This window comes from Oryctolagus cuniculus, chromosome 11 (assembly GCF_964237555.1).
Source record: "Oryctolagus cuniculus chromosome 11, mOryCun1.1, whole genome shotgun sequence".
In the NCBI taxonomy this organism is placed as follows: Eukaryota; Metazoa; Chordata; class Mammalia; order Lagomorpha; family Leporidae; genus Oryctolagus; species Oryctolagus cuniculus.
In genome coordinates, this window is record NC_091442.1 from 117,585,716 (window position 1) to 117,607,278 (window position 21,563).

The following is a 21,563-nucleotide window of genomic DNA, read 5'->3' on the forward strand; positions in this document are numbered from 1 at the left end:
GGACTGTCCCTCTGTCCAGGTGACTCTGGGCAGATCTCTTCGACACAGTGTCTGTTCCTCACCCATTAAATGGGATCAGCCCTGCCAGGGGGCTGTTGGGAGGACAGGGGATGCAGCGGAGTTAAAGAGGCTCTGTGAACATCAGGTGGGGAGACGCCATGTTGGCTGTTTTGGTTTTTTCCTTTCAAAATGCCTGGAGAGCTTAAGTTGTCTTCCCAGTAAACAAGTGCTCTGAATTAAACAAACCCAGAGATAGTGTTGGTATGAGGGGTGGAGCCTGTTGCTGGGCTGGCTCAGGCTCCCTGGGGACACTCCCTCAGTGGAAATCAGTGGGGACAGAGATGGCCCTGCCCACCTCCGGTGCCCGGGGCCTGGGGTTGGTGGGGTCTCTTCCCCTGTCAAGCTGCGGTAGGGGAGGAATCCATTCTACAGATGATGGACCTGGGGTCCTGAGAGCGGAAGGCCTTGATCAAGGTCTCAGAGCAGAAGCTCAGCCCAGGTTGCTCTGAATTCAGGTCCAGAGGTACCTCGTCCCTAACACTCAGTGGTGCCACCTGTGGCAGGCCTGCTGGGGAGCTTGGGCTGGAAGGAGCTGGCAAAGCTTGTACAGGACAGGCTGGTGCTGGGTCCTTAGGCACGTTAGGCAGTGCCACGTGGAAAGGGAACCCAGGTGGAGCAAATAGGAGTGGAGGTGGTGAAAACACCCCAAGGGGGAGCCCCGACAGACTGGGGTGGCCACATAGCACCAGGGTACCCAGTACAAGTCATAGAAGGGTAAGGAGCTTGGCTGTTACCATGGGGACAATTGGGGGCCACACAGGGGTTGGTGTGTTGGAGCACAGCAGGTTTAGTGGGGGGGGGGGGGGTCTAGGGTAATGCAAACTCAAACTTCGCCAGTGTGTTGGGCCAGGTGTGCAAGTCCACAGCGCCACCTGGTGTCCTACCTCTACCTATTCCAGCTTCTTGCTGATGGAAGACAGTGGTGATGGCTCAAGTAACTGGGTCCCTGCCACCCATGTGGGAGGTCTGGATCAAGTTTTGGTTCCAGGCGTTGGTCCCAAACGCTGGCACATGTGGCAGCAGCAGGGTGTGCTCAGAACTGAGCTATATTTGTTTAATTTGGTCATGGTAGCAAGGTGGGGAGAGGTCCCCCAGCCACAGACCCAACCTATAGCCAGGTTGGAATTAAAGTTGAACACTTCCTGGTGAGGTCAGACACTTATTCAATGGCCGAGGTCCTCCAGGGAAGACTTTAGAGTTTGAGTCAGCAGACCAGGCTCGAGTCTTACTCCACCAGCTACGAGGTAGCCTTGGACAAGCAGCTTTCTCTCTGGGCCCTATCTCCATCTTTACCAACCCGTCCCTGCCGTCCTCACTTCCTAACCACAAGGCGCACAGTCAAGGGCAGTGGCACGCCCAGACTCAGTGGGAGGCACACCTAGAAAGCCGGAGCAGCTTCATGCTGGAAGCGTCCCGGCCTGGATTCAGCACTACACAAACGCAGCAGGCAGACATGAGTTTATTGCATTAGAAAAAACATCAAAGGAAACCAGCAAACACCTCCATACTAGACACAGTTATTAGTTTGACTTCGAGGGCATGAACAAATCTCAGGTGCAAGCTTTATTTCAGGGAACGGGTGCGGCCTCCTCCCTCCTTCCTCCCTGTCCCTTTTAACCAACGGACCTCTACGGAGGTGTCCACTTGACACAGTACGTGACCCCGTTCCACTCTGCCTGTCCACGCCCATGCGGAGTTAGCTGGTCACAATGAGCACGCTCCTGAGGTTCTGGGCGAGACAGCGAAAGGTGAGGACGGGGCGGGGGAGGTCGGAGCCTGAGCCTGGGCTTCCAGTCAGCGACGGCGGGGCCTGCCTTCCTGCAAAGCCCTGGCAAGACTGCTCATGGTCCCTCCGTCTCCCCACAAGCCCCAGGGCACAGGCATTGGCACGAATGCTGCTGGGCACGAACAGGGGTGACTCCGACTCTCTAGGGGCGTCACTTGGGCTGACTTTTCAGAACAGCGCTGGGTCTGAGGGACTGCAGGAAGGAGCCAACTGGCTGCGCCTGGATGTGGGAGAGGAGAAAGCCCAGCACCTTCTGGAGACAGGGGAGAGGTCTGGAGCAGGAGGCTGGGGGCGAGGGGCCGGACAAGGAACGCTGGAAAAGGAAGAAGCTGGTGGGAAGCAGAGCGATGGCCTCAACCAACACCCTGCCCCTCCCAGAGGAAACCCAGCCTCTGAAACTCACCCTCTGGGGACCGAGCCTGCTACGAGGACCAACAAACAACGGTCCCTGGAGCGTTTGCTCCAGCTGATCACTGCGTGCACACTGAATCAGTGACTGCATCTTGAGAAAAACTAAAGATGCTCCGACCTTACAGTTCTAAAGCGTCACTTGACGTCCCGGCTGGACGTGCCCCCAGTGAGGTCCCAGCCACACTAGGGCAGAAGGCACCCCCCCTTCCTTTAGCTGAGCCCCTGATGAGGCCAACCGCTATGGCTCATGGCAAAGGCGGCAGGGGACGGGCCAGAGCTGGCAGCAGCTTTCCGGGGAGGAGCAGCGCAGTCTGCGAAGGGCAGGGGCCGAGCAGGAGGGGCGTGAGCACGCCGGGGCTGACTCGGGCTGCCTGGGTCCTGTCCCCTCACATCCTCCTCCAAGCCCGACTGACGGGAGGGAGGCTCACGTGACAGGCGGGAACGCGAGGGTCTCTTCAGGTCAGAGACTCCCAGCACAAGTCCTCGGGAGAATGCCCACTCGTGCTTCCTGAGTCGGAATGACAACGTGATAACAGGTGCTTCGGGACAGTCAGGACAGGGTCAAGTTTCCAGCGGAAACAGCTCTAAGCTTTCTTGCCACCTGGATTCTGCACCGTTAACTCTTTCTACGTCAGAGATGTTTTCCTAGAGCTGGGCGTCAGCCCTCTTGGTCCCTAGCTGCAGCCTGCGTATCGGTCTGGACGGGTGGTTACAGGGGCTACAGATGACCTGCACCAGGATTTGCAGCACAAGGCCTGGTTTCCGCCCTGCAGCGCAGACCTTCGCCAGCTGTGCCAGCGAGTGGTCTGAGGGCGGCCGGACAGGTTTTCCAGAACTGATGGTCCAGGCCTGGCCAGCAGTTCAGTGCAGGGAGGAATGGCTTTGTCCTGTTTGCTCTGGTCCTTGCTGTCACTCTCCCTCAGTCCTGAGGTGCTGGTTGCTCCAGCTCTGGCCCCACAGCTTTGCTGGGGTTGGGGAGGGAAGGGAGCGAGGGCGTAGCTGAGTTCACTTAGGCTGGGCTAGTCACCGTGCGCCAAATCCTTTGGTTCATTTAACTGCTCCTGGGGCACGGATGTGGCTGGACTCACCTGGCTCCCACGGGTGCCGGCAAGCTGGGTGCAGCATGGGTGTTCTCTGGAAAGAACTTCCAGGCTGGGGCTACCCACATTGTGCCTCTTGCTTGCTACTTAACCAACCCCCCTTCTCCAGTGTGGAGGACGCTTGGGAAACAGCGTCAAAAGTGAACTCACAGACAAGACAGCCTTAATAAATTAGTGTAATACTATTGGAAGGGGTGGCATTTTGTTCTGTTCCTTAGCAGCATTGTCCCATGTGCAGCCTGGTGATCTCCTTCCCTGGGATATTTAAAAAGCCGTCCCCTGGTTGTTAGCTCTGATGTAAAATTATAAAATAGAAATCTGGTAGGGTTTGTTTTGTTTAAAAAGGAAAAGCCCTGGTGAGGCAGGGCGGTCCCATGCGGTCCTGTTAGCTCTGGCCGTTGGGTCTGCCCACGGTGCTCCCCCCAGGAGGCTGGATCTGGATGGAGTCCAGGAGGGGCCGAAGCGCCTGTCCGAAGGGCCTGCGGGGAGACAGAGCCGTGAGCTGGGCTGAGGGGAGGAGGATGGCAGCTGCCACTCCGGGAGTTTTGCATTCGCAACCACCTCCCACACCAGCTTTCTCAGAGGGCATCTCGGACACACGCGGCCGGCTCTAATCTCAATCCCGAGTCCGCCCCAGTGAGCTCTGCCCTCTCGCTTCTCACGCCTCTAGAAGCTGGTCAGCTCTGGTTTGAACAGGCTGGCTACAGGTGGGACTGGGCTTTCTGTACCTGCATCTTTAATTCTTGTGAACAAGAAGGCAAAAGTGAAGTAGAAGTGAGGAAGCTGAGGCAAAGGAAAAGGACGTGACAAGGATGAGGATGGAAAGAAGGTGAGGAGGGCAGCACTGGATTTTTCCAGGAACCGAGGTCTTCCGAGCACTACAGGGACTATTCAGGAAAGACGACAGATGCCGGGTTGCCGGCAGGCACTGTGTCACTTTCTGAAGGGCTCCAGGCTGCTCTTATACTAACTTAACTGGGACAAGCGCTGCTGGCCGTGGAGCCAGAGACTTTCCAAGGTTGCCCACACAGCTCTCCAGCACTGGCGGAGGTGGAGACTTTATCTTTGAAAATCATCCCCAAGGTCAAAAGGAATGAAGTGCCCCAGAGTGTAAACAGACAGAACCTTGAGCTGTCAACTCTAATTCAGACAAGTCCCCGAATTCCACCCAGCAGCTAGTAACAGCAAGAACATTCCAGCTACTCAGGTGTGCTCAGGGACCCCTGAGATAGCTCTGGAGGGCTGTGGGGTTTAACACCCACCAAGGGCCAGAGGGCAGGGCCAGGGCTGGGAGGCTGGGACTCCGGGACTCCTCACCAGCTTCGAGTTCTGTGCTAGTTTTCCTGAGAGGTGCCTCCCCAGGTGTGAAAACATCTCACCTTGCTAGGCCTGCTCAACCTGCTGGGATCCCTGTTGGACAGGACTCTGGGAGAAACCGAGTCAGAGTTTGTCTAAGCAAATGGACACGGCACTGGAGTGGGCAGAGGCTGTCTGACAGCAGCACGCAGCAAACATGGCTTCTGGAGGCGGGTGCGCCCTTTCAGGCGACGCTGCCTGGATGATGGAGACCAAATCAGGGGAAGCAAACGTCTACCGAGGGCTGACGGCGCCACCGGAGAACGCGGTTTCGGAGGGAGTCAAAGGGCTCATGGTGCAGGGGGAGGAAGCCACGGTCCCAGAACAAGCCGCCCTGCCCTCTGCTCTCTTCTACCCAACCCTGCATCTAATGGGTGTTTCTGGCAGGAGGCATGCTTTGTGCACAATGGGGAAGACAGACGGCAGGACTTTGTACAAACACTGAAGCTGCTGTCATGTGAGTTTCTAGGTTCTATGGTTGCACCCTGGCCAGGGCAGAGCTGGTCTAACCCGAGGAGGTGGAGGCCATGCAGGTGTGCATCAGTGGGTGGGGAGACTGGTGGCTATCTGTGTTGGACGGCCTGGCCGGGAAGACTTGCCGCAATCAGGGGAGGGCAGGCGTGGGCCAGAGGAGGGGCGCTGACTGCGACTGGGGATTTTCAAAGTTGGCTGAGACCGGGGCCGAGACAGAGCTATACTTACGTGGAGAGAACTTCAGAGGGCAGGTCAGTGATGTAAGAAGGGATCTTCCGCCCCGTCAGGAACTGTGCCACTTCGTTGCTGAAGGTGTTACAGTTGTGTTCAAAGAGGTTGTAGGCCTCACCTCTGGACACAGTGAGAGAGGATCGGAGAAGATATGAGGAACCAGCAAGCACCCACGTGGAGTTCCTAGGTGGCAGTGAGCACAGCTCAAAGGGAGGTCTGTGACTGCCCCTCATACACGCCAAAAGGACTGTTTGGTTTGCCACTCTGGACCATTACGAAGTGATTTAAAAAAAACAAACTTATTTATTTAAAAAAGAAAGGGAGAGGGAGAGACACAGAGAGAGATCTTGCATTTACTGATTTCCTAACCAAATACCCACGACAGCCAGGGCGGAGCCAGGCGCTCAGAACGCCAGCTGGGTCTCCCACGTGGGCAGCAGGAACTGAGGCCCTTGAGCGTGTGATCTGCTGCCTTCCCAGGCACACTGACGGGGAGCTGTGTTGGAACCTGAGTAGCTGAACTCAAACGAGCACTCTGATACGGGATGCGGGTACCCCAAGTGGCAGCCTAACCTGTTGTGTCACAGTGCTCACCCCTAAAAAGTGACTTTAAGAGAAAGATGGAATGAAGCAGTGGACGCCTGTGGCTTCAGCAGCGCCTTCTACTCACGGAGGCAGCTCCGGGGTCAGAGTTCAGCCCTTACCGAAAGCAACCCGAGCTGCTCAAGAGCGAATCTGCTCCAGTCTGTCCTGCGTTGCCCCCCACCCCACCCCACCCCCGCCCCGGCAAGCCCTCTTCTGACGCGCAGGACAAAGCGCTTGCCGACAGAGGCCGAGGGCAGCACCTGCCGATTCTAACTGAAAGCGAGGGGCAGCCCTTTCATCTGAAAGTCTCAGCGGCAAGCAGGCAGGGACGGGCTATCTGCCCGGGAACAGGCTGAGGTGTTTTTTTTTTTTTTTTTTTTTTTTTTTGGTAGCATGATAACGTCCTTCTCTTCACATGCTTTCAGCAAAAACTGGGCCAGGTCCGTGCTGAGAATTCTGGGGCATCAGACACGGTGGCTATCCCCCAGGGGCGGGTTAGCTAGTGGGGGAGACAGACACGAGCAACCACCACCCCGTCTCCACTCACCGGAACAGAGACTCCCCCAGGGAGGACAGGTACTCCAGAAAGATTTCTTCTGTGACTTCTGTGCTGCCCACATCAACCACAGAGTCTGGGGGCCCAAGCAACGTCCCTCCCTGAAACAGCCAACCCAAAGAGAGCCATTAAGTCACCATCCCTGCGGAGTTCCCACTGCAGACCACAGGCCCTGCTCCAGCACCTTCACCTTTCACTAGTGCTCAGGGCACCCGGGCAGGTGAAGGGTGTCAGTGCTGGTGGCACGGAGGGCCCACTCACTCAGTGCTGCCTGGTGTACACCCCACCCCCACGCCGAGTGCTGGCAGCGCGGCTGAGAAGTCAGCCTCCTTGTTTCCCGTGGGGCCTGGGAGGCTGCCTCCCCTGCAGGTCCGACTGCTCCCGCGCGCCACTCTTTCAGCCGAAGCGTTCTCTTGTCCCCGGCACAGAGCAGGACAGCTAGAAGGCGCAGACGTGAGAGGCCGTCTCTCAGGGCCCACATTCACAAGGTCCCGGCCAGAGTTCTGTGACACACTTGATGTCCCTGTGTGAAGCCCACACGTGGCCACCGTTTCCAGAGTTCAGGGTTTGTTTTTAAATCTTTGAGCAATGTTTTTTTATTTATTTATTTATTTATTTATTTGACAGGCAGAGTGGACAGTGAGAGAGAGAGACAGAGAGAAAGGTCTTCCTTTGCCGTTGGTTCACCCTCCAATGGCCGCCGCGGCCGGCGCACCGTGCTGATCTGATGGCAGGAGCCAGGAGCCAGGAGCCAGGTGCTTTTCCTGGTCTCCCATGGGGTGCAGGGCCCAAGCACTTGGGCCATCCTCCACTGCACTCCCTGGCCACAGCAGAGAGCTGGCCTGGAAGAGGGGCAACCGGGACAGAATCCGGCGCCCCGACCGGGACTAGAACCCGGTGTGCCGGTGCCGCTAGGCGGAGGATTAGCCTAGTGAGCCGCGGCGCCGGCCAAATCTTTGAGCAATGTAATGAGACTGGTGGGGCACGGGGATGAATGGGAGGCCTGGACCCCAGAGGAAACCCTTGGCCATGGGACTAACAGACTGTCCCGGGGACTAAAGGAGAGGCTGCAGTGAAGTGGGGACCAGTCAAAGGGGAAGCAATGGGGGTACTGTGGATGTCACACCTGGGAGGAGTGCACCCAGAGAACGGGTTGATTCCAGCCTCAGCACCTCCTAAGTGGCTGATACCGCTCTAGGCATGGGGGAAGGTGTGGTGAGCAGGACTGGCAATTATGGCAGCTGGAGAATGATCTCAGAGTTCTGAGAGACTCAGAGATCACCATTCGACGCCCTATTACTCACTCGTATAACAGACACGTGTTGAGGACGTACTCTGTGCTGTGCCTGTGCTAGGCACTGGGGGTGTGATGTGGACCAAACCGGGAGATTCTTGCCCTCATGGGGCTTACGATCCACCAGGAAAGGCTGACAAAAACATCCCATTAGCCAGTGCACAATTAAGCTGCAAGGAAAGGCTTCCCTGGGAAAGCCACCCGTACACACGGCAGGTGACCTTCCCAGTCTGCCAGGGAGAGACGTGCGGATGGCCTGGACTCAGGTGGGAGCTCTGGGGAAACGGGAAGAGACTAGAGAGGCAGAGACATTTACAAGGGAGAAGTGACCAGCCTTAGAGAGGGATTTGTCACAGGAGGTGGGGCAAGAGGGGCAGCCAGAGAGGAAGAAACTGAATGACTTCCCATTTACAGTATCAGTATGAACACCTGCTTGGCTTTTGCTTGAGCACCTGTGACAACTTTAGGACAGACTGACAGAGAAGAGACACAGAGCTGAGTCCTGGCTCTGGGGCCACCGACTGCCTGTGCGGCTTTGGGCAGCTCACTTGCTGTTTCATCCGTCAGCCCCACGTCAACAAAATGCCCATGTGAGCCTGGCACTGGGCAGCCTCAGCTCGAAAGCAGCTTACACATGGCTTCCTGGAGACGCTCGGTGAGAAGGGCACCCACAGGGCAACTGGCTGAGGCATCTGGGAAAGGATTTCCCGAGCCCGACTTGAGACACTTATGAGGAGCTGTGCCAAGGCCACTCCCAGAGGCCACGGGTGCCCAGCACAGGGAAGTGCCTGGTCTACGGGAAGCCCAGAAACCCCAGGCTGCAGGACGGGGAGACACTCACCGGCGGGCAGCTGGAGATCCCACCACTGCCAAAGAAGAACTCGTCCTTGTGCACAACTATGGAGGTATGCCTGCCACAGAGAGACACGTGAGCCAGAACACGGAGCACCACGGGACAGAAAGCTAACGCCACGCTGCGGAGAATCGCTTCTGCCAGCGGATGACTGTGGGCCAGTCAGGAGTTAGACAGAGGAGTCACCCTTTGGTATCTGTGGGCAATTGGTTCTGGGACCAGCCCCCTCCCAAGACACTATAGCCGCCAATGCCTAAGTTCCTTACACAACATGGAGTAGAGTTTACAGAGAGCCCGCTCACATTCTCCCAGATGCTTTAAGTCACCTCTGGGCTACTGGGAACATCTAAGACGATGTAAATGCTACGTAAAGAGCAGTTGTAGCATATTATTCAGGGAATAATGACAAGAGAAAAACAAAGTCTGTAGAGACTCAGAGCAGTCACAGTTTCCCCCCCAAATACTTTCAATTTGCAGTTAGTTACTCTGTGGATTTGGAATTCGTGTAGAGGGAGGGCTGACTGTACCCCAAGCCAGGGTTTCTCCATCTTAGCATTATTACTATTAGCACTTGGGGCTGGGTCATTCTGTCATTGGGTCATTGGGGCTATCCTGTGCCTTCAAGGATGCTAAGCAACACCCCCAGCTCCCCAGACACCAGCAGCAATCTCCCCCAAGTTGTGGCAACTGAAAATGTCTCTGGACGTGGCCAAGTATCACGGGGGGTGGTGGAGAACCTCTGCGTTAGGGCTTGGAGATTTACAACACAGAGAGCTAGATTTCAAGCTGGAAGCCAGCCTGGAACCTGCAATGCAAAAGGTGTGGCTTTATGTTAAACCAGTCCACATAAGGAGTTCTACCCAACTTACCAGATGCCTTCCAGTTGTTTCCCTGTGGAGAAAAGAAGAGATTTAGCCACTTGGGAGCAGATTAAATGGCCCCTCTACCTGAGCAAATTCAGAATGTCACTCAAACCCAGGGGAACCCGTAATAAGCCTCCTAGGGGACTTGGAGGTGTTGCCCTAGGTAAGTTGAAAAGTGACCAGAACCCTTTATCTGCACACACGATGAAAACACCACACAATGTGCCTGATCACCTTAAGCCTGCTCTCCTTTCAACTCTGCTTTTCTGATTTCTGTCCCATCTGCAGTAAGACTATGGGAAAGCAAGAAAAGCTGTTACCCACTGCTTCATTTCAGAAAACAATATAATAAAAACTTTGCAAATGCCATCCATTTAAACAGCTGATGCACATTCATTCTATACGTCCTTGGGCTAACAACATCTCAAGTATGGAAATACAAACAGGAATAGATCCCTGCTCTGCCCTTAACAAGCTCAAAGTCAACTGGAAAGAGACATACAGATGTGAATAATTAACTAAAACAAATGCTGAGCTCTATGCTAGTGGTAAGAGAAAGATGCAGTATGTAATGGTATGTAATAAAGAAAAAAAAAAAACAACTACCTCGAGGAGCTTCAGTGTAACCAGTGAGTGTGGCAGGGTGGACACTGCCACCTAGGTACAGGCACACAGCTGTGCAGAGAGCCTGAGAACAGGAGGCAGACTCTGCCCTTAGCCAGACTGACCCGACATTCCACAGAGGTTGATCAGAACCAATCTGGATGGCAGAGGCAAGTGGAAATCCATTTAGGATGAGTGACTTCCGGTGCCGGGCGCTGCCAGGCTCTAAGATGATAAAGGGAGTTGGGTTCTGATCCCTTCCAGCTAAGTCTAGATCACACAAAGTCTCCTCTTCCTCTTTACTCTATATACAGCGTTTTAGGTGGAGTTGATGTGCTACAGGACTGCCTTTAGAAAACAGCATTTTGTCAAATGGCAGCAGTAACAATTCTGTGAAACCGGACAGAAAAGGGAAAATTGATTTCTCTTGCCTCTTACTTTCAAATAAAGCTTCTTTTATTCACATTGGGAGGAACACTACACTCACACAAAAAGCAGCAACAGAACTGGATCGGAAGTGGTGCAGCCTGGTCTCCAACTGGTGCCCGTATGGGATGCTTAATATGCTATGCCACAACACTGGCCATCCAGTGTGGAGATCCCTGGCTGTCTGACTGTATTTAAAAAACAAAAACAAAAAAGTCAGGGGCCTATGCTGTGGTGCAGTGGTTAAGCCACTGCCTGCAGTGTCTATATCTCAACATGGGTACAGGGTTCGATCCTTGGCTGCTCTACTTCCATTCTGGGTCCCTGCTAATGCACCTGGGAAAGTAGCAGAAGATGGTCCAAGTGCTTGGGGCCTCTGCCACCCGTGTAGGAGACCTGGACGAAGCTCCTGGCTTTGATCTAGGCAAAGCTCCAGCCACTATGGCCATCCAATGGAAGATCTCTGTTTCTCCTTCTCTTTCTCTGTAACTTTCAAATAAATAAATCTTTTTTTTAAAAGCAAGTTTTGATGTAAAAAAAAAGTTTCAAGTCCAGGCATTGTTTTCTCATAATACATATTTCCAAAAAGTTCTTGAAGACCCCTTGTTTTCAAGGCACTATTCTTGATACCAGGGATATATATCAATAAATAAGAAGATAAGAAAAAAAAAAAATCTTCATGACACCAGATAGAGGCGGGGAGGATAACAATAAATCAGAACATGCCAGCAATAGGAATGATACAAAAAACCAAAAGTAGGGAGACTGGAAGTGGTCACAGTGAACCTCTTTGAGAAGGTGACATGTTAATTTTTTTTTTTTTTTTTTTGAGAGGTAGAGAGAGAGACAGGCAGGTAGAGACAAATACAAACGCACACACACACACACACATTAACACAGCATTCCCATTTGCTGGTTCATTCCCCAGATGCCTGCAATAGTCAAGGCCGGGCTAGGCCAAAGACAGGAGCTGGGAACTCAATCCAGGTCTCCCATGTGGGTGGCAGGAACCCAATTACTTGAGTCATCACCATTGTTTCCCAGGGGCTGCATTAACAGGAAGCTGGCTCCAGGAACCAGAGCTGGTACTGGATCCATGTACTCCAGTGTGGGTGGGGGGCATCTTAACCACTAGGCCCAATGCCCCTCCTGAAAGTGACATTTCAGCAAAAACTTGGGTGGGGTAAGGGAGAGCCATGCCCTGGCAGGGTCCGCTAGGTGTATCTGAGGACTGGAAGGAGCTCAGTGTGGCTAGAATGAGTGAGTGAGGAAAACAATATCAGGAAATGAGCAGAGGCATTAGATGGCCAGATCATGCAGAACCTTGTAGAGCCTGGGCTGTCCAGTACAGAGGCCACTGGCCACAGGTGGTTATTCAAATAAAAAGCACAGATTCAGTCCTTGGATCGCACCAATCACATTTCAAGTACTCAATGGCCACACGTGGCTAGTGGTTACTGATTGGACAGTGCAGGGCTAGACCATTTTAGTACTGCAAAAAGTTCTATTGGACAGCACTGTCTAAACCTGAGTTTCCTATTCTGAAAGAACAGACATTAAGAGTTTCTGCCTTATAACATTTCCAACACTAAAAGAAATGACATGTGAAACAGGTCTAGCACATGAAACATGCCCAATAAAGGCTAATTCTTATGTTTTCTAGGCTTTATAGTTGGAAAATTTTATAGCTGCTCTCATAGTGTTGGCCTATTGAAACTACACCTATACGTGTCTTTCTCCCCAGTGAAACACAGTTGCCTCAGACGAGATTAGCTGTGTATGTATCTTTGTAACTGTAGCACCTAACAAAGTACCCAGACCTGAGAAGCAACATGAACATCTGTTGAGATGTGCTATCTTGTTTCGTTACTGCTGTTGGTTGACACATAGTGCTAAGGAGGCTAAGGCGGCCCTGGTTTGTTATTCAAATGACTCTGCAACCCTGACACACTGCATTCCAGGTCTGCTACTGCCCTCCCAGCTGCCCAAGCCTGGTGACCCAGAACAGCCTGGCAGGTGCAGATGCATCAGCTCAAATCCAGCCCTACTGAAATGATGGATTTTTGGAAGGGGTATCCAAGATCACCCTGTCAGTTACTATTTTAAAAAAATATTTAGGAGTCGGTGCTGTGGCATAGCGGGTTAACTGCCACCTATAGTGCCAGCATATCTTACGGGTGCTGGATCCAGTCCTGGCTGCTCCACTTTCAATCCAGCTCCCCGCTAATGCACCTGGGAAAGCAGTGGAGGATGGCCCAAGTGCTTGGGCCCCTGGACCCACGTGGGAGACCTGGAAGAAGTTCCTGGCTCCTGGCTTAGGCCTGGCCCAGACCCGGCCATAGCAGCCATTTGGAGAGTGAACCAGAAGATGAAAGACCTCTTTCTCCCTCTCTCTCTGTAACTCTGCCTTTCTAATAAATAATATAAATCTTTTTTTTTTTTTTTTTTTTTTGACAGGCAGAGTGGACAGTGAGAGAGAGAGACAGAGAGAAAGGTCTTCCTTTTCTGTTGGTTCACTCTTCAATGGCTGCTGCGGCCAGCGTGCTGGGGCTGGCACACCGCGCTGATCCAAAGCCAGGAGCCAGGTGCTTCTCCTGGTCTCCCATGCAGGTGCAGGGCCCAAGGACTTGGGCCATCCTCCATTGCACTCCCGGGCCACAGCAGAGAGCTGGATTGGAAGAGGAGTGACCGGGACTAGAACCTGGGGTGCCTGTGCCGCAGGCGGAGGATTAGCCTATTGAGCCACAGCGTCGGCCAATAATATAAATCTTTAAAAAAAAATTTGTTATTTATTTGAAAGGTGAGGGTAAGGAGAGAGATCTTCCATCCACTGGTTCACTCCCCAAACACCTGCAGTAGCCAGGCCTGGGTTGGGCGGAAGCCAGGAGTCAGAACTCCACCCAGGTCTCCCAGGTGGGTGGCAGGGGCCCAAGCACTAGGGTCACCTTCTGCTGCCTTCCCAAGCACATCAGCAGGAGGCTGCATTGGAAGTGCAGCAGCCAGGACGTGGACTGGCATTCCAAAATGGGATGCCACATCACAAGCAGCAGCTTAACACACTGTGCCACAGCAGCCCCGTTGGTGATTCCATACCTGAAAAACAACTCAGGAGCTGCACAGTAGAAACCTTGCTTTCTTCTCCTTTATTTTCCACTAACTGCCTGTAAGGCAGACACCACACCTCCTCCCTACCCAACTGATCGAGGTACGCTTAGTATCTCCTCCATCCGCTGCGTGGTGATAGGGATTATGGAAAAAAGATTCTCTCACTGATTCATTCTTTCTTTTATTCAGTCATCTAACATCCTTCTTAGTTATCCTTATTTTCACAACATTTTTAAGTGGTAGGGGAGGGCAAGTATTCATTAATATCACTTTACAAACAGGCAGGTAAGGATGGCGTGGTTTGGTTTGTCTATTTAGAAACAAAAAAGCAAGACATGATGATGAGTTTGTTAGAGAAGCTTAGGTAAAAATGTAATGTTTGCAGCTCTAGTCCATTCATGAGAGGGCCATGACCTTGACAGGATGACAGATACCAGAAAGTGGCACTGAATTTTTAAACTTTTTTTGGGGGTAAGTTTTTAGCCTAGTAGCCAAGATGCCAGCAAAGATACTTGTGTCTCATATCAATACCTTGCTCTAACTCTTGACTCCAGCTTCCTGCTACTGCAGACCCTGGGAGGCAACACTGATGGCTCAAGAGATTGGGTTCCTGTCATCCACACGGGAGACCTGCATTGAGTGCCTAGCTCCTGAACCCAGCCTTGGCTGTTGTGGGCATCTGGGGACTGAACTAGAAGGTGGGCACTCTCTCTCTTTCAAATTAATAAACTGTGAACTTTTTTTGGCCTTATCAGGGTGGGAGCAGGTGAGGTAGCCTGAGTTTGCAAGGTCATTGTGGGACATGAATCAGGTTCAATGGCTATCAGCACACTACAGAAGCAGATTAATTTCCCTGCGGGATGTCCACAGCAAGCCGAGTGCTGGTCAGATGGCCGCATGCCTCAAGTCTGCTGAGGCCGCTGAAGGGTGAACATGGGACGTGAAGGGAAGACATGGACATCAGGCCTGTTTTTCATCAGGAATTACAGAGTAGGGTGAGGCCTGAGTTCATCAGTCCTCCATTGACTGAAACAATAGTGAGGATAGTAAAGCCGAGAAAGCCCCACATCCACCTCTCCTTGACTTAGAAGGATGGCGCCTGTACACAGACACATATGTGTTGGTTACAGGATGTATTGAGATCAGCGCCTGCTATGCTGCTGATGCTGCATAATGTCTACCAATAAGCACAAAATGGATGACGGGGATGGGGTCCACAGCCAGGGGCCTAGGTGCAGGTGGCACTTCGCCTCAGATGGCAAAGAAACAAAATGCTAGCTTATTGGGAGAAATCTAATGCAATTCCAGCTCACCTCACATATTCCTACCCCCATAATAAAATAATAGTCTTCCTTTTAATTTTATTTGAGAGACAGACAGACAGAGAGGAGGAGAGGGAGAAGGGGAGATGAGGGGAAGGGAGGGGGGAGAGAGCAGTCCCATTCTCATTGACTGGTTCACTCCCCAGATGCCTGCAACAGCCCTTGACTAGACAGAAACTGAGAGCTGCAACTCAACCCAGATCTTTCATGTGGGTGGCAGGAGCCCAGTCCCTTGAACAATAACTGGTGCCTCTCAGAATCAGCATTAGCAGGAAGCTGGAGTCAGGAGTGGAGGCCTGATACAGGATGTGGGGGTTCCAATCAGCATTTCAACCACGAGGTCAAATGCCATCCCTTTAACTGGCAGTTTACCTGCAATAGGAGAGGTTTAGTGTTCACTTTGAACATCAACTTATTCTCCGGGGTCACAGATAAACCTTGACTCTAGGTAGGAACATGTCAAAGGAAATACGTGTATAACATAAATGGACCTCTGCAGCCAATACTGCATTATTCAGGAGGGCTTGCCCCACTTTTGGGCACAGAGACATAAACACAAGGTCCAAATACAATACATTATTGAAAACTGACAGGTACATCACTACTTAACAAGGCTGATTAAAATCAACAGTCTACACTGGGGTTTCTGGGACTCAGTACAGGATTCTTTCCCAGCATAAAAGAACCGACTTGCAGGTTCTCTTCCTCATTTCTGAGAGACTCCCTTCTTGATTGCTGCTTGTTTGTAACAGGCCTTGTGGCAAGGCTTTGGGGTAAGTCTGAAACACCCCATAATTCATCCAGCTAATGGTGACTGAACGCCAAGCACCACACTGGACTGTGAGACTATGACACCTCCAGGGAGCTCCCAGTCCAGTGAGAGGTTGGGAGCTGGGGGGTTTATGGACACAGATGAGAAAACCAACAATCAAAAAACAGATTGGTGAATGATATTAAGCAAGTACATTTTGTTATGAGCACACATAGGGACACATGAACAAGATCGGGGAGTGGAGGCCAGGGAAAGTCTTAGTTATGGCTGAGACCTCAAGGGAGAGCAGCAGTTTGCCAGGCCAAGACATGTGGAGACAGCACCCAGGCAGGCGGCATGGCCTGTGGAGTCCAGTGAACTGAAAGCCGTCCTTTCTGTTAGGGTGTCCAGCAGCCCTTCTCTACCATGCTCCTGCGAGACGTGAAGCCCTCCTGGGACAAGTGGGCAAACGGTCACTCCAGTCCCTTCCCTGTGGCTGAACTAACTTGTTGAACCCATGGGTGGGGTGTGGTCAGCATGAGATGAGACAGGTGAGGCAGGGGGCGACAGCAAGGGCAGGACCACACAGGGCCCTGTGAGCCATAACTGCAGGATTACTAAATTCACTCATGAGGAATATCAAACAGTTCACGCAATCTAAAACAAAGCACAATAGTTGGCATTAAAACATTAAAAAACAAACTTCCTCAGATTTGAATAAATTCTACTTAACTTTCAAGTGTTAGTTCAAGTCCCAATCACTCCTCTAATCAATACTTACTGCACCCCTGCCCTGGTCAGAGCTCCTGCCCTCCGGGAGCCCAACGCTCATGCTGAAGCCTCCACTCATCCAGTCTAGCATGGCCTCTTTTATTCCAAAGCCTGAAATAGCTGCTGCCCCCCTACTCACTTGGGCATCTAATTATAATCTCTTTTATATTGATATATCAAATATTGTATGCATACATATGTTACTTTTAGGGAAATAAACTATTATACTATAGAATAAAGGAATTGAGAGTAAAAATCCCACGTATTCATTGGATTGTTTTCTGCCAAGAAATACCTATATTATGTATCTCCAAGTCTTTAACTTTTAGAACAATTTTGAGACAGGCTTGCAAATAAAAGTGTGAAGCCTGCTCATAAAACTTCAGATAAGAAAAACGCAGGTATGAAGCACGTCTTGCACACGCACACAAAACCCACACCTCTGCATTTATCTCTATGGCACAAAAAGAGGTCGAGAAATTTAAAGAGCAGTCGAAATTATTAGGGGGAGGAACTGAAGGACAATTATAATAACTAATTACCTGAGACAAACAGTGACTATGGGGAAAAAAAGTGCACTCAGGCTGTCTGCCCAATTAGAATGCTCAGGATAATTATGGGGCCATTTTCACTGCCAGTCGAGAACTATGGAAGAGGAAAACCTTCACGGGAGGCTGTTGTAGGAGACTGAAAACAGGACAAGGTAAAGCTGTGGAGTCCGCATGGTTCTGAGGGGAAGGCGAGACACGCTGGGCTTTATCTAGTGCAACTGCGGACTGTAACAGAACAGGACGAGGTCTCAGCCACAGGGAGCTGACATTACAGATGCCTGGAAGGATGCTGCTGACCAGGTCACAGAACTACATTTCCTGAATCTAATTCAGGAAGATGAGGGGTCAGAGGGATTATCATAAATCTCGAATACTGTGAATGGGACTCACATACTGAGCCCAGATTTCTTTCTTCATCCAAACTTGAGACACCTGGCTAAGAATACCTTTGCAGACTTGAACTAGGCCCCTACTTTATACCAGTCACTTAAGAGAATACATCACATGGTACACGGGTTGAAGCACAGCAAACATGAACTCTGCAAGTCAGACTGCTTGTACTCATAACCCAGCTCTATCACCAACCAGCTGTTGGACTTGGGTCAAATTTCTTAACTCTTGGGACCGGCGCTGTGGAGTAGTGGGAAAAGCAGCCGCCTGCAGTGCCAGCATCCCATATGGGTGCCGGTTCGAGTCCCGGCTGCTCCACTTCCCATCCAGCTCTCTGCTATGTTCTGGGAAAGCAGCACAAAATGGCCCAAGTCCTTGGGCCCCTGCACCCATGTGGGAGACCTGGAAGAAGCTCCTGGCTCCTGGCTTCGGATCAGCTTAGCTTCTGCCATTGTGGCCATCTGGGGAGCAAACCGGTGGATGGAAAACCTCTCTCTGTCTCTACCTCTCTCTGTAACTCTTTCAAATAAGTAAATCTTTAAAGAACAAGTGTAGGGGCTAGGGAGGATGCAGGTCTGTTACCACACCTTCAGCTGAGGCATTGTCCCCTCCACCTACTCTACGCCACAAAGACCTTCTTTCAGTTCTAGTACTGGCCCAGGCTCCCTCCAGCCCGAGGGCCTTGGCAGGTTGATTTCTCTTCTACCTGGAACAACCTAACTCCCTCACCACCCTTCTGTGGCTGCTTCTTCCTCATCTTAAATCCCCAGCTTAAACAGAACTGCCCTGATACCCTTATCTAAAGTAGGTCTCCGGTTTTCTGCCTCAGCACCGGGTTTGCTCCCTGCACAGCATGGCGCACATCTCTAACTATTTCATTTGCTCCTCCATTAGACGGGTCCTTGACAGCAGAGAACATCTGTGTTCATCATATCACCTCCAGTTAAGCTCCGCACATAGTAGGCTATAATATGAGATAATATAATATCACACAATAAATGTCTGTTGAGTGAGTGAAACAATGCTGCCTAAGGTCCCTTTGGCTAAAAACAATAATTATTGGATAAAGGGACAAAAAAGGGGGAGGCTTTCACCTTCTGTGTCCGGGAAACCATTTAAGTGCCACATCACTATGGTCAAATTAAACAAATGGCTCCTTATCAGGAAATGCAGTTAGAATTTGAGTGACGTCCTCTACTAATGACTACAGCACCTTACTCAGTGACTTTGTAACTTTTGCTTTCAGATTTGCCTTACTCATTTTAACAACGGGTGATCCCTTCCTGGCCCTTGGTGGGTGTGTTAAACCCTACAAACTTCCATCTAAGAATGGGTAGGCTATATAAGTAACTGTCTGACTAAAAATACAGATTTTTAGATCAAAATTCCAGGAGATTCCAAGTTAGAACTTGTGAAATGAATAAGACTCTCGGATATTTAATACTTCCTTTTTTTTTTTAAATAGTGAGCAAAGCAAGATTATTCAAGTCAGAAACCCCCTGCCACAGCATCAGGAGGGGGGCTCCAAGAGAGGAAGACCCCTACTTTCCTTATTTTGGAAAGCTCATATGTATACGCAGTATGCAATTCAAAAGGTAAGAAAATGTCTACAGAGAAACATCCCTTCCACTCCTGCCCCCCACCTGGTTCCCCTTTCCATAAATTCCCACTGTTACCAATTTTGCGAATGCTTCAGGTAATCATTTGCCGAGGCAAGCACATATACGTCCTCTGGTGTAGAGCACACTTTTGTATTTGAAGAACTGTTCTATGCTTGCTTGCTTCTTTTTTCAACCTGCCATGTCCTCGGATAACTTATTTTCTAATCCCATGGAACCATATATGTTAGAAATGAAGACACCTGTCTGTATTTTTAACAAGCACCCTGGGTGGTTCTGAGATGACACCAAATACAGAAACCACTCCGTCCAGGGTTCAGAGATTAAGTTTAGCTATGACATAGTAGAAACCCAAAGAAATTGAAGAGATGTCTTCAAAAATTAGCTCGCTTGACACTCGGCCCTCTGCCTTACTATGAACTAAAATCGTCCTCCAGCGTCTCCACGGAAGCTATTCAAATGGATGTTACCAAGACGATTCAGTTTTCAATTTCTGGACGCCTTTCCTGCTCATGCCTACCCCAGCCTGACAAGTCCTGCGTTACACAAGGCATTCTGGGATCTGGGTTGACCTGAGGTTCGAGCTACACCGAGTACGACCCAGATACTTCCCTCACTGACCCTTACCGACACAAGAGTATCCAGGTCTCCCCCAGAACTGCCTTCTGACCCTGGAAAGCGCGGGGAGCGGTCAGCGTGGTCAGACCGAACTTGGGGGATCCCGGAGTTCGCGCACGACCGGACTTGACCTCTACCGGGGGTCGCCGCTCCGGCTCCCCCCACCAAGCCGGCGGCCACCCAGGGAAGGCTGCGAGGGCCACCCCAGATTCTCCGCAGTGTCCCTTTCACCGCGTCCCCTACACCTCGCCCAGGGAGGGCGGCGTGGAGGGCTCCCGGCTGCCTCCCAGCGCCCGCTCACCCCACTCCGGGTCGGAGGGGCCGGCTGGACGCCTCTGGCACTTCCTTGGGTTCCGAAGTGAAGGTGGGAAAGCGGGGCTCGGGGTGCCTACACCCCAGACCCCTCCCCTCTCCACGGGGCCTCTTCTTCCGGCTCCCGGAGCCCCCCGCCCCAAATCGTGACGGCTCAACCTCCTCCCGCCTCCCGCCCTGCTTCCCATCCGACCCCGGCCCCTCACCCAGCATGATGGGGCTGAGTCGCCGGGCCAGGCCCTTGGACAGGTCGTACACGTACAGCTTCACCGGATAGAGATTCGGCGGCTCCATCGGGACCCGTGGCGGCGGCCACGACGGCCCTCGGGCACCCAGCGGCGGCTTGGACCTTCCCGTACCCGACCCGGGCGGGAGCGGAGGGAGCGGGGGGACCGAGCCCGGCGCCCGGCCTGAGGGGCGGGGGAGAGGCCGCCCTGCGTCGCTCGCGCCCCCGCACCCGCTACCGGCAACGACTACTGTGAGGTGACAGAGAGGGGACGGGAAGGGTCCGCACGGAAGAGGGGGCGGGGGCGGGGACGCACTTTCGCGCATGTGCGCATCGTCCTGACGGACGGCGGGGGCGGGGCTTGGCGAAGGGGCGGGGCTTTCGGTGCCGGGGTCGGCCTCTGGTAGGCACGTGGGTAGAAGCCGGTGTGTCGGCCTGAGGGAAAGAAGCGCGCGCTGTGCGTGATGACGCAGGGGCGTTGACGGGGAGCGCGAGCGCGAACCCGCGCGCGCGCGACTCCCGCCTCTGCGCAGGGCGCTCTTCCGAAGCGGCGGCTGAGGTAGGCGGACGAGGCGTGCGTGGCTCGCCGGCCTTCGCAGGCTCCGCGTGTCAGCCGCTCCGTCAGGGCGGCGTCAGCCGGAAGTGTGCAGATCTGAGGGGAAAGAGGCAGCCCCTGGGCGGGGGCGGCCACCGGCGCCTGGGACCGCCGGGCCGGGACCGGCTGAGGGGCTGGGGCAGCTTTCTGGGCGGGATCCCGGAGGGCGCCCGTTAGAGGACGGGGTGCCCCGGAGCTGGGGGTCCCCCAGACCAGATGGCGTCGAAGGCGGGGCGGGACGGCCAGGACGACGCGGTTGAGAGCGGCCACCCGGGCCTCCGTAGGGGACCCGTGAGGACCCGTCCACGTTCCTGGCGTGTCAGCCCGAGCCTTTGGGACAGCTCGAAAGAGCCTGCGAGCTGAGTGCTGTTGCTGCTCTGTTTCCATTGTTACCGATCTTGACTTCTCCGCCCTGGTAGTGGAGCAGTGACCACCATGTCGGGCTGGGAATCGTATTACAAAACCGAGGGTGATGAAGAAGTGGAGGAAGAGGAGGAGAGCCCCGAAGCGGGCGGTGAGTGACCGGGAGGGACGTGCTGCCCGATGCCCTCGGCTGCTCTTCCCGGGCCATCGGAAATACTTTCCTGCCTTTGAAGTTTGCAGAGCTACCCCAGCCTCTTTTATTGACGTCCAGCTCTTCTAGTCTACGGGATATTTCTATCCTTAATATTTTTTCTGGGTCACTGCTAGATTGACATCTGTTGA

The 21,563-nt window shown here is 52.7% G+C and overlaps 2 protein-coding genes across 7 annotated transcripts in view; one reads left to right on the plus strand and one right to left on the minus strand.

The window, feature by feature from the left end:
* Nucleotides 1–1,501: 1,501 nt before the first annotated feature.
* On the minus strand, nucleotides 1,502–20,604 carry DESI1 (desumoylating isopeptidase 1). 2 transcript variants are annotated; one of them, XM_051834039.2, is made up of 6 exons: nucleotides 20,244–20,604; nucleotides 9,576–9,597; nucleotides 8,695–8,764; nucleotides 6,551–6,660; nucleotides 5,416–5,601; nucleotides 1,502–3,836 (listed from the first exon to the last, which is right to left on the minus strand). In XM_051834039.2, exons 1-6 carry the CDS (start codon nucleotides 20,587–20,589, stop codon nucleotides 3,743–3,745), a joined length of 828 nt encoding a protein of 275 aa, XP_051689999.1. In that variant the 5' UTR covers nucleotides 20,590–20,604; the 3' UTR covers nucleotides 1,502–3,742. The 2 variants fall into 2 exon arrangements, with proteins under 2 accessions (XP_051689999.1, XP_051690001.1); XM_051834041.2 differs by having other exon boundaries at nucleotides 5,416–5,538; nucleotides 20,244–20,591.
* XRCC6 (X-ray repair cross complementing 6) overlaps nucleotides 20,388–21,563 on the plus strand; it is a 28,970-nt gene continuing 27,794 nt past the window's right edge. For 2 of the 5 annotated variants that reach the window (XM_051834034.2, XM_070052978.1), the window contains exons 1-2: nucleotides 20,643–20,822; nucleotides 21,278–21,372. In XM_051834034.2, coding sequence (XP_051689994.1) covers nucleotides 21,294–21,372 — 79 coding nt within the window. In that variant the 5' untranslated portion in view covers nucleotides 20,643–20,822; nucleotides 21,278–21,293. Of the gene's footprint in view, nucleotides 20,521–20,642; nucleotides 20,823–20,870; nucleotides 21,373–21,563 lie in introns of those variants that run through there. The other 3 variants (XM_051834035.2, XM_070052977.1, XM_070052979.1) reach the window with 3 other exon arrangements.

What these genes read in the sequence shown, in the direction of transcription:
- DESI1 (XM_051834039.2), bottom strand. Translation starts at nt 20,589, where the DNA reads ATGCGCGAAAGTGCGTCCCCGCCCCCGCCCCCTCTTCCGTGCGGACCC. An exon ending in ACTCAGCCCCATCATGCTGG is followed by an intron (nt 9,598 to 20,243) that starts GTGAGGGGCCGG and finishes TTTTCTCCACAG; the next exon opens with GGAAACAACTGGAAGGCATC. An exon ending in CCCTCTGAAGTTCTCTCCAC is followed by an intron (nt 3,837 to 5,415) that starts GTAAGTATAGCT and finishes GTCTCCCCGCAG; the next exon opens with GCCCTTCGGACAGGCGCTTC.